Below are 12,828 nucleotides of genomic sequence, written 5' to 3'. Positions count from 1 at the left end.
ACCCCCTCCCCCCCCCCCCCCTTAGTTCAAATTTGCTTTCACAAAATTGATACAACATTAGTTGATAGTTGAGGGGCGATAGAAAATTGCATAAGTTTGCACCATAACTACGAATCATTTCTCACAGATGACGTTAAATTGTTGCGTCTAGGAATATTTGTGACAGTTGAGAGATATAAAGTTTAACGTCTTAACTTTGTATGAAGATCCAACACACAGACACATACAAGAAAAGGGTCTTGCATTCATAAGAGACACCAAGATTTTTATGTGAAAAACTCTAAAAAGGAAAAAAAAAAAAAAACAATGGGGCTTGGCCTAGTTTGAATGAATCCAGCAGTATATGATTGATTACAAATGATGTCCCTCCTCAGAGAAGGGCATTGGCTCAATATATAAAATACATCTTGCATGGAGCATACTATAACATGGCAGTTGTTCTTAAGAGAGTATTGACATTTTTGTTAGTTTAGTCAGTAGGGTTGTAGTCGGCGAGCTACAGAGCTTGGAAGGACCGTAGTCCGCAGGCGATGATGTTCTGAGAGACCGTGGTTGGAAAGCGAAGCTAGTCGTAGTTGCTATAGTTAACTAGTGATAGTGGTCAAAGGGACCGTAGTCGGCAGACGATGGTGGTTTGAGGAACTGTAAATGGCGGGCGATGATGATCCGAGGAATTATAGTCAATGGGCAATGGTGGTTGGAGGGATCGTAGTCAATGGGAGACGGTGGTCTAAGGGACTGTATTCAACAAGCAATGATGGTCCGAGGGACCATAATTGGCTAGCAACGGTGGTTGGAGAGATTGTAGTCGCTGGGTGACGGATGTCGGCAAGAACTCCAATGGTGGCAGCAATAGATGGAGAGTGTAAGAGAGCTCTTAAGCTTGCTCATTTCCTCCTCCCCCTTATGAGAAGAATGATGGGTTGTTCATAATTTTTTGGTAGTGACATGAATAGTAAATATAGAGAATCAAAGGTAGGTTGGGAGTGTTTCATCGAACGATTGATATTAGTTCTTGATCATAGAGCATTTATTAATCATTTGAGTGCTTTAATGATATCAGAATTGAGTTATCTTGGGCTTGTTGGACCTGTCTCATCAAGACGCTCGATTCGACTATAAGCATGTTATATTTAAATATCATTTGACCATCCAATTAATGCTCTAAACCTTTCAAGTTGACTTTGATCCTTTGATTTGAGCTCATTTGGGCTCAGATTGTATTGATTTAGGTGTCGTTGAGTTCATCACCTTGAGATGTTTCATTTGACTTTAAGCTTATTGAAATTAGTGCTTAGATGATCTTGAATTTAATTTTAGAATAATTCATATTTGCATCAAGATTTGCGCCTGATGAAGCCGATTTTTTGTGACGTATCAAGGTTGATGATGATGACCCTCGTCGATTGGAATTTTTATTTGGTGCGGACTCCGAACGTAGTTATACGTCCAGAATCCAGTAAAATTGCAGCACATGTATCCCGATGACCCCACTACACGACTCGATGAAAAATTAAAAATTAGCGTGTTCTTTCCAACATCCGGTGAGGCTCGACGTATACGCGAAAATTGAAAAAAAAAAAAAAACCAGCAATATCTAGGTTTTTTATGATTGTAAACAATTTTACTCATTTGAGATAGATTTTCTACTCGGAAGAAAACTGAGAAAGAGAAGAGAGATGTATTCGGAGAGCCAAATAAAAATTACACGTGGCCCGATTTTAATTTACTGGCTTCCGAACTTAACGTCCCAGAGTCCGCACCGAATAAAAAGGCCTAAAAATTCGGGCCATCGAGCTCCTGCCGATCACAAGCGAGGAGCAGTTCGATCGGATCCTGGCGGAGGCCAAGCAGCATGAGGTATCGTTGATCGTCCTCTGGTTTTCTTCAAAACCCCACTCTTTTGATTTTTTACTCAATTTCTGTAGAGTGAAAATGGCATTTGCGTAAGCTGCTTAGGGCTTGCTCATTTGTTTGCTTGTGCGTATAAAACATGTATGATTTCGGTTTCGGAGGATATTTTTTGGAGTTAACATATAATATTGATTTTTAGGGTTTAGGTAAAATGATAGATTCTGCTAAATTTATCTCTTTTCAAAAGATTATTTTGTAATTTCAAAAGAGAGCTTGTAGTTCTATGCCAATCTTCATTTCATCCTTCTATGCTGCCAATGAGTTGGTTGGTCCTTAACTCCTTTTACACCATTGGTATCATCAATGTCAACTATTTGTTATCTATATTAGTTAATGAAATATGAATCATCCATTCCATCCACAAATATTAAAAGAGCAGGTGCCAAATACTCACTAATCTTGATTTTTCTTTAGAGAAAGATCCTTAAGGAGTTCTCTATAATTCATTGCTACTCTCATCTTAGGTCAATAATTAGCAGCTTAGTCTTGAAGGAGCACTTTGTATATCCATCCACAAATGGTCAAACAAAACAAAAAATCGAACAAGAAGGAAGCTTATACATATCAGCAAATTACAACTGAAACTAAAATATAAACTATTTTTTGTCTATGATGGAAGCATAACGCTTTAAACGAAATTATTCTATGCGGATACGGACATTATCTGGAGGCGAATCAGAATAGACCACGTTACTTTTTTTATGTGTACCATGGTAGTGTACCGGGTGACGTGGCATGTTCTTATTCGTCACAGGATGATTAGGTGTCCGCACAGAATAATTTTTCGTATATGGATAGGGCTATTGCATAATAACTGCAGTTAAGCATGTTAGTTCTTCTCATTTAAACTCAGTTAATAAATAAATGAGTACTAATTTTACATTATTTGAACGAAGAAGCTCATTTACAAAAATACAATCATGCTGTTTAGGCATTCCTAATTGTTGAACTTTGCTGTATCTGACTATCCAGACAAGAATTCTACAAGCATTTTCCCTACACGAATAATTCTAAAGCATAAGCTTTCAGACATTTAATTCCTTGAGACAGTGACCATACAAAAAAAGGCAATGCAGCGAGAAAGCATGCCATATAAAATGAGAACAATTATACAAAGGGCCCAATCATTGATATCATAATCACTTTGCATCATAGAACCACACCTAGTTATCAGCCATACTCCAGAATACCTGTAACATAGAAGGGGGTCATAATTTATAAATAGAAACATAGAAAACATAGAAAATAAACCAAATTTCAAAATAAGATGGGAATGGTTATGTAATAATTTATGTGCATGTTAGGAATAATATATATTTGTTGACCTTCCTCTATGATTCTCCTAGAACTTAGGGCTCCTTACCGTATGTAGAAGTCACATCTAGGATTTTCCTTCGGTGTACACCGGATGACACAATATCGACTCAACCTCGTTCGTATTGATTTGATCTCAATTGAATAGGTTTACACCAAATTGAATTTAATTAATTCGACTTCAAATTAACGAAGGCCAACTCAATCTAAATTATGTTAATTCATGTCATGTCAAGTTAGTTCAATTCAATGTAGGGTCCGTTCGACTCAACTCGTGTTTATTCGACCTCGACGCCATCGTCGACCCATTAAATTGAATCGAGCCCAACCAAAATTAATCAGAATTAATTTAAGTTTAATAAAATAAGTTCAATTAGGCGACGTCGAGTCGATTCGACTCGACGAGAATATAATAATTTTAATCCACCCAATTTATTGTGTTTAGACTCGATATAAAACAAATTAAATTAACTCAAATGGACTCTGTTAAATGAGCCCAAATCTAAATCTAAACGAAGTTTGGTTGATTAATTCAATTTTAGTTAGCCAATTAAATCCTCTTAATTTAGCAACTCAAATTTGAGCCCTTTGATTTGGATCTAGAGGAAGGGGTGAGATAGTATTTTTTTTTTTTCTTCCTTAATAGGTATTAGGGCATAAGGGGGGGTGAGGGGCTGATCCATGTTCGCAACCGATCTCTCCTCCTCCTCAGCTCTTCTTCTTGTTCTCTCTTACGCACAAAATTGCCTTCAGGTTGTAAGTTATTTTTATTTCTATTTTATATATTTTCTATTCTATTCCATGAAGAGATAATTTCTTCTCAAATATAAGATCTTCATCCCCATATGAAGATGTATTGTGGCACTTTTCTTTCCTCAACTTTATATGAATTATAATAATGAGTACATGTATATGGTTGATACAAAGAAGTAATGAATTATATATTCTTAGATATATTTCCTACCATTCTTTTTCTTTAAAATCCCTATACTTTCTTGGATTGATTTTGAAATGGGTTTCTCGCTTTTTTTGTGTAAAAATCTCTATAAGTTTTGGATAGATTCCTTGTTGTTTCTATGCAATAATCCTTACAGCTTTTGTATAATTTCCTTACTGATTTAGTGAGAAGTTGATGCAGATTTTGAATGGGTGGGTTTCTCCCTGTTTTTTGTGTAAAAATCCTTGCAGCTTTTGGATATTTTTCTCACTATTTTTTTATGAAAAATTGATACCGATTTTCATCAAATAATTCATCTATTTTTTAAGTATTTCCTTACTATTTTTGAAGCAAAATGGCTAATGAGGATGATGATGATGGTTTACCAACTTAGAACCAATATAATGCATTAAAGGTGCGAAAGAAGATGAAATTAATCAAACCTTTCAGCATTGACAACAACAAATGCTTCCAATGCCCACTTTGTGTAGCATATGTTAGCCAGGAATTTTGAAGTTGTCTCCTCAGTTGCTATTAGCGTTAAAACAACCGGCATAAGTGCAGACCACTGCATGAACAAAAGATTGTTAACAGGATTGGAATAATAGCTAGTGAATCTCAAGGTTAATAATCTAAAAAATATTTAAATGAGAAAGAATTGAATTTCAAGAGAGTTGATCTCACCAACTGGGCTGTTCCTGGCTGGAAGAAGATGGCAAAGAAGTAACCAATACCAGTTACACAGTAAACAAGAGCAACCAGTATGATGTAATTATCTACAAATGAGGACCTAGGATTGTTGAAAAAATAGAACATTGACAGATAAACTATTGGTTTGATGATTGTATTGAAATGATCAATGGTGTCCCTTGCAAGGAAATAAGCAAGTGAGCTCATGCCAGAAGTCCTTTCCCTCCAGTAATGCAACTTCTCAAGTGAAAATGATCTGAGAGCTCCAATCTTACATAATAGAGCTGTAAAACAACACATTTCAATTAACATAACATCTTATTACAAATTAACTTGTTAGAAGAATTACGTTATCAGGAGATACAACTATGAGGTTGCTAGAATTTTTTCAACATAACATCCTCATTAAGGAATCTAGATGATATAAAACAACTACCAAAGATAGCCATAGATGTTTAAAGAAAGAAAATGCATCTGAAATGTAAGCCTGTCATTTCTTGGATGTCTATTTTTAAGAAAACCTTAACTATATAAACTGGAAATATCAGCTTTGGAAGCATATTTGGAATTGAATGAACTAATTTAGGCTAGAAAAAGAATTAAGGGCTAGACTTCAAAAAATAAAATGGGTGACCCAGTAAAAGGAGGAATTTCATCGAGGAATAAAAAACAACACAGAAATGTTAAAATAAAATGTTACATAGAAACGGCCAAAAATAGATCCAAATAATTTGATAATATTCATTAAAATCTATGACCATTTCAGTTTCAATTTTGAACTAGATAACATTTCTAACATTTATCTAATCTTTCTTTTCCATCAACACAAGAGACACGTAAAATAATTTGAATAAAGGCAATAATGATTCTATCTTGTCATGTGCCGTACAAAATAAAAAGTAGAACTATGAAAAAAAGACATGAAAAAACAGAACTTCTTTGCTTTGCTATTATTTTCATGATTTCCAGATAAAAATACACTGTATTTTCTTGTTTTTTATTCCATGTGTTCCCCATCAAGCAGATTCATGATCTTAGGAGCACATATTAACCATCAGGTGCCTATGATATATCATATAGTGAATGGTATTCAAAAGAAACTTACAAACAGCTATAACTGTGTATGTGTAACCCAACGAGCCAAATGTTTCATCACTCATTTTTGCAAGCGTCCCTAGGCAGACTCCAGCAAGACACAGAATAAGAAAATCCACTCCTTGTATTCTGGCTTCACGAAGACGTTGTTTACCTACCCTGAAAATGATAAGGATTATACTCAATATTTGATCATATATTAATAAGTTATGTAAATTAACTTCCTAGAGTTAAATGGTGAGTAAGGGCATCTCCAATCGAACTCCAAACACATAAATGGCATCGCTCGTGAGCTCCAGCCGAACGGCAAAACTTCCGGTATTTGGTTGCGGGTGAACAGCGCGATGCCAATATTGGCGTTGCACCGTTCACCTGCGTTATTTTTCTGTCTCTGCCGAATTTGCCGAAGAAATGAGCGAAAGAGGAGAAAGAAGGTTACGTCGTGCGAAAGGGGGCAAAATGGAGTTCCATTGGAGATGAATCACGTCATTTTTTTAACTTCACTGCATTTTGCAGTGAAAAATGAGATTTTCGGTTGGAGATGCCCTAGGCTCATACCTTCCCAAGAAATACTTGTATTGCGTCATAACACCAGGAGTGCTCCGATTTGATAAATCTATAGAATGTAAAAAGTGGTACTTAAAATCATCTTTTCGCTGCCCTAAAATATCCTTGACATGGTTCCATACTTCTCCTGCAATAGATGGTGTTTCGACCTTAACAGTAGTATTTTCACTATCCCTGCTAGATACATCTCCAGTAGCATCATCATTAAGCATATCACGAGGCACATCATATTTATTATGTAACATCCATCGAAGAGGAAGTTGCTTGCAAGTTATTCCTGAAGTTGTGTTTGGTTTAATTATGCCCTCTAAAATGTCAATATAATAGTCTGGAGGATTAACACGTTCAGGAACATTGATACCCAGGCCTGAAAAGTATTCTTCAACCTTCTTCACAGATCCATGATACACTGTTATACCTCCTTTTGCTAGAAGTATCAAATCATCAAACATCCTGTACAGGGTATAACTGAAAAAAAAAACTTTTATTAGTTCTTATGTAAACATAAATTATCCTTGATGATTGATAGAAATGCATTATTCTTGTATGAAAAGCTTCCATTAATTGACATGTCATCAGTTATAAACTAATAAAAAGCACTTGCCCACTGAATGGACCATATAATTCAATACGAGAAAAGAATTGAATTGATCCCCTAACTTTTTTTAAGAATCAAAATAGCTCCTGACTATATTAAATTATCAATTTTAAGTAGAAACCAAATTAATCCTTCCATATGATCATTTAAATCCCTGTTTAAAAAGTCAAGAAATTAAAATGAGACTTTTAAATAATCGAAGAATATTTTGATCATTCATAAAGAATCAAAAAACCATTTTAAGTTCTTATATCTCAATTCAATACATGTTTCATTTAATGTTACTATTTACAATGATTTCTAGCAATTAGCATTAAAATTCTAGAAAAAAAAAGGTTCTTATATATATTTCAAATCTATATTAGTTAATTTGCAAGCTCATTTTCTAACAAGTAAACTTTTCCCAAAAAATGATATCTGACTAGGCATTTTTGTGACTAATGAAATTCAGAAAATACATGAATACTTGATTTAAGAAATCAGCATTATTATTGGATATAATCTTAAAATACCTAGGTTGGTGAACCACCATGCATATATTTACCCCTTCCAGTGCTTCGCGACGTAGGGCTTTAAGAAGTAAAGATGATGAAGCACTATCCAAACCAGAGGTTGGCTCATCTAAAATTAATAAAGAAGGTTCCATAACCATTTCAAGTCCAACATTAACTCGCTTTCTTTGCCCACCAGATATTCCACGCTTCTCAACAGTACCAACTAAGGATTCACGTATTGTCTGCAATCCTAAGGACTCGATAATTCTTTCAACAACAAGAACCTTGTCAGCCTTTGACAAGTCTGCTGAAAGTCTGAGACAAAATTAGAAGAAAAGTTTAATCAGTAACTTTATTCCTAAAAATGAATTTTAGGAATTGCTAAGCAGAGATAAAAATGTAAATATCAAAATAAATGAGTCGTGAATGTTGTAGAGGCAATATTACTGAAAATTTAAACAATTGAATATAAACAATGTAAATATATAGATCTGGACTTCTTTTTTTAGTAATTGTGATTGAAAGGAGACATCTTGATGAAAAGTAATGAAATGGATGCTCTTTTTTTTTTTTTTTCCCAAAGTTCAACAATATATAGAAATGAAACATTTGAGAGATATTCTGAAATAATTTCTCAAAAAGATTAGTATCATCATTCATATCATACCTGCATCTTGCGCTAAACCAAAGGTTCTCTTCCACTGTCAAGTTTCCATGAACAATGTCATCCTGTGGTACAAAACCTATAATCTTCTTATAAAACCGGATTGGTTCTACTTTTTCATTAATAAGAACCAGGCCTGTAATCTCGCACCCCGTTGTCTTTCCAGCCAAAGCAGTTAGGAATGTAGTCTTGCCTGCCCCAGAAGGACCCATCACTGCTGCCACACGGCCAGGAATGAGTTTGCCTGTCACACTTCTTAGAAGCTTTTTCTTACTCCCTCTCAAAGTTAGTGTTAGGTCCTTAAAAGCAATCTCAATTCTCGGCCTGGTTCTTAAATCCGTATCAGTAGCCATAGAAATAACTCCAGAGAATGTCAAGTTCTTATATTGTTGTTCCAGTGCCTTTTCTTTCTCAATTTGACCATAAGCATACTTGAAGATTTGGCTGCGAGTATGCATTTGTTTCCCTTTTGGCACATTTTTCTTTATGTTCTTATCTCCAATTTGTAGATTAAAACCTTGGTCACTTTCAGGATTCTCTTCTAGTGACTGAATAACTTTTGTAAGTTTACTAGATTCTTTTTTCTTAGGAGGAAGGCCTGCATTTTTAGAACTAGATGCGTCAGATGATTCATGAGATTGCCCCGAACCTTTAGACGTTTTGCGTGAGAATGTTCTTGATAGTTGTGCCTGAAGTCCCACAGCATGTTTCTTGGCAACATCTTTAGCTGATTTCCACCTTTCACGAGCTTGCACAGTTTCTCTAGCACTCCTTGCAGCAGCTTCTCTTGATTTAGCTTGCCTCCTCTCACGATTACTAAGGATTTGGCCAGAGAAGTTGTATATTATTAAGAGCAACAAACACAGAGCAACCTATAAAAAGAGCAGAAATTTTATGTTAAATTTTGGCTTCGCAAGAAATTACTTTTTCGTTGTAAATATGACAAGGAGAACTTCTTAATTGGCATGCTACATTTTAAACATTGAGTAATTTCAAAATATTGAAGAGAATTGCCAAATGCCACCTCGTCAAATCCTTCATTTTATTTTTGTTTCTTCCATTCCAAACCACCATTTTTTGCAAGAATTGTTTTCAACCTTATGTTTTGAAAAAGGAAATTTTGCTGTTGAGAATGATCAGTAATGCTGACAGATATCAAATTTAAATTTTGGAGTAACTAACCATAACTAGAGCTCCAAATATAGTAATATCTTGATTTGAGGAATTTGGCTTACAAGAACTTTGCTTAAAACACCCTGCATATTAAAGAAAAAATATTCAATAATTTCTGCTTCAACAACAAAATCTTTCAAATTCAATCTTCAGAGTACAAAACAAATAGAAAGCTCATGTAAAAATGTCTCGTCTTGGTTTTGTCAATAAATATATTGGACCAAAGCTCATCTTTTGCTCTTAAGGTTAAGTTAAAGCATTATTAGAACTATCAACTATTTATGAACAAAATTTGTCTTGGAAGCTAGATTATCTAACAATGGACTTTGTTGCTAATCCTGAAAATTAGTCCTCTTTCTTAGAAATGATCATAAAATAATCCATGAAAAAAAAAAATTATGAAACATCAGCTTAAACAGTGTGTCATTGTTACATTATCTGAATGAAATTTTGGGCCAAATATGATCATATTTTTTTCAGATGGTGTCACCTATGATGAATGTTCTCCATATACTTAATTTAGACAGGTAATAACCGAGGCTTATACATAATATTCACAGTTATTTACATGTGAGCGATATGACATCAAGTTGAAATTCGAATTGTAAATCAACTAAAACACTTACATATATTTCCATCATATTAGAATTTGCTAAAATTTGCCATAAAATAGTATTAAAAGTAGTGAGCGACTTATTTCAGGTATAGAATTTGTTAAATTTTATCATAAAATAGTATGAACTATAGTGAGCTTACTTGTTTCAGATGTAGAACCCTTCCTGCAGTAATGCCTGTAAAGTAACGACAAAAGAAACAATTACTGAACTGATAAATATATTAAAAAATAAGAAAGATAATTTGCAAAATCGCCATATGCAAAATTGTGCGAGTATGAATGATACATAAAGAAAATAATACAGCGTCAAATTTTGTACTATACAATAATGACCATTGGAGGATGTGATGGATTCAATACCCACTACTGCAAGAAATCTTCTGTATAGTGCTCGGACAATAGTATCCAGGTGGGCAAAACACTTGTCTAGTAGATAAAACATCAGCCCACATATCAGCACCACCACAAGTATGATTTGGTTGACCAGGAGGTAATTGGTAATTATATCTGCATCATTTCTAAAAATTACTCATATTTTGGCCAATAAAAATTTAATAGAAAAGACATAAGAAAGGTAAAAACACATTGAAGAAGTATGAAATAAGCTTACGGATCACAAACACCAGTGGTCTTATTAAGTTTAGCAAGTGGGCAGTAGGCACCCAAAGGACAAGCTTTGAAAAGAAAGCAAAAATTTAAAGTTAGACACATCTTTCAATATAAGGAAAAATTATTAGGTCCGGACACCTGACGCAGATATACGTTCGGACATCCACTTAAATTTGACACGTGGACTGTATTTTTGTTGCACTTTTTCTACAGTGTTTTGACTGCGTTTTACTTGTGCTTTGCCTGTGCTTTTGATGTTTTTGGTGCGTTTGGCTTAAAATTCGACGGACACATTTAATTTATAAAGTAAAAAATAAATTTAATTGAACATCCACGTGTACACTCCACGCCTCAGTATTTTATTAGAGTCCAGACGTATCTCTAAGTCCGATGTCCGAACCTAATAATTTTCCCAAGATAAGAGTGCATAGTAAAATAGATAAAGAAATACTCACGTATCATGCAAGTAATACCACGGGGGCAGAAGAAGCCTGGACAACAAGGATGACACTTATAAGTCCTTGCAGGCATTTGTTTGGAATCATTAAGCTTAACATTCTGATTTGGATTGATGTTGCATGCCCATCCTGGCTCACATCCAGGTACCCATGAAGTCAAGTTGCAATTTTTGTTTGGTTTAAGTATATTGATTTTTGCTGCGTTTTCTCCAGTGTTGTCATAAAAGCTATTGAAGTAAAATTTTATTTCTGCAGCATTACACAAGCGTGATGTGAGGTCCCCTGTTTATCCAGAAGTTCAAAAACAGAAAATTAGATCCTTAAAATTAGTGGTAAATTTAACGGAATATTTTGCAATTATATATGACAGAGTAACACATACATATAACATGTACATATTTTTTAAATTTTCAAATGAACTTTCGTTTACATTTTAGTATGATAAAAAAAATAAATATTTTTGTATTCTTCCATTCCATCATTATATGATATGAAATTTTGCAAAGTAATATAATTAGTTAATTTTGAATTGAAGATCAAGAAACGAAATTGACAATCTAGCTTGCCAAAATAAAAAAATAAGCAAATGCTCACCTTTCTGCTTGATGCAATTAACCAAGAATCTCAAATCCGCCGAAAAATTAAACGCCTCATTCCAATCTTTATCTCTGAAACCACCCCAAAAAAAAAAGAAAAAACAATATTTACTTAAACCGATGAGCCACAAAAGCATCATAACAAAAGGACGTCAGAGTGCATACGAATCCTTGATGCAATATTTGAGCTGGTTTCCAAACTCTTTAGTGAACGCTCCGGTAAGGCTCATTAGACGGTCATAGACAATGTTGGCGAAGAGCGGGACATCTGCTGAGTTTCCTCCGCCATCGTCGTCATCGCCATCGCTGTCGTCATAATCATCGTCGTCGTCCTGGCATTGCCCTAGCTTCCCGGCGGCGAGGAGGGCGACAAACAACAACAGGGCAGCTATAGCCCGTCGCCGGTGACGAACGCGGCACAAAGCGTGCATATCTCTCGGTAAGGTTCGTAAGCAACGAAATAAAGATCTATTAGTTTCAAGGAAAAATGATCTATGGCGGGGGGAAAGGAGTGATGCCGGACGGAAAAAAGAAAAATGTAGGGAGAAGTTGGGTGGTTTTGGACGGGAGGGAGGGAAATGCGGTGTTGTTTGGAGACTTGGGCTATAAATAGCAAACTAAAAAATATGTTGCAGGCAATGTGTGGCTCTCAACCAATTGCCATATTAGGAAAATGAGTTTTAAGGATCGATTATTATTATTATTTTTAATTTATATAATAATGGATAAATTTTTAAAGTGATTACCCTTATCGATTTAATTAGCTATTAAACCAATAAAAAATTTAGAACTAAGTAAAGCCGAATTTCTACCTAATCACAGGCCAACATCAGAATTCTGCTCAATTCTCCGGATTATTGTAATTTCACCGTCTCCAAGTTCAAAGAAAAATAAAGCTTTGTAATTTTTTCAAGTACTAATGAAATCATTTGAACTGGGTCAAGCTCCATATTTTTTTTCCTTTTCTTGGGTTTTCAAGTTAAAAAGTTCTTATGTTTTTTCTCTCACATTTATCTATTGGAGTGTTAGATATATATACGTATAATACTAAGACCCATTATTCTCTCACTCTGCTACCGCATATATTATAAGCCCAACAATGC

General features: G+C 34.7%; 1 protein-coding gene across 1 annotated transcript; it reads right to left on the bottom strand.

Moving 5' to 3' along the window:
* Positions 1 to 2,771: 2,771 nt before the first annotated feature.
* LOC110099968 (putative white-brown complex homolog protein 30) lies at positions 2,772 to 12,283 on the bottom strand. Its single transcript, XM_020827313.2, has 14 exons — positions 11,891 to 12,283; positions 11,724 to 11,797; positions 11,127 to 11,411; positions 10,673 to 10,736; positions 10,423 to 10,569; positions 10,203 to 10,237; positions 9,456 to 9,529; positions 8,277 to 9,145; positions 7,628 to 7,924; positions 6,509 to 6,985; positions 5,961 to 6,109; positions 4,850 to 5,139; positions 4,609 to 4,733; positions 2,772 to 3,104 (listed from the first exon to the last, which is right to left on the bottom strand). Exons 1-14 carry the CDS (start codon positions 12,154 to 12,156, stop codon positions 2,948 to 2,950), a joined length of 3,309 nt encoding a protein of 1,102 aa, XP_020682972.1. The 5' UTR covers positions 12,157 to 12,283; the 3' UTR covers positions 2,772 to 2,947.
* Positions 12,284 to 12,828: the final 545 nt, after the last annotated feature.

This window comes from Dendrobium catenatum, unplaced genomic scaffold (assembly GCF_001605985.2).
Source record: "Dendrobium catenatum unplaced genomic scaffold, ASM160598v2 fragScaff_scaffold_334, whole genome shotgun sequence".
NCBI classification, from domain to species: domain Eukaryota; kingdom Viridiplantae; phylum Streptophyta; class Magnoliopsida; order Asparagales; family Orchidaceae; genus Dendrobium; species Dendrobium catenatum.
This window is presented reverse-complemented; position numbering and strand designations above follow the sequence as displayed.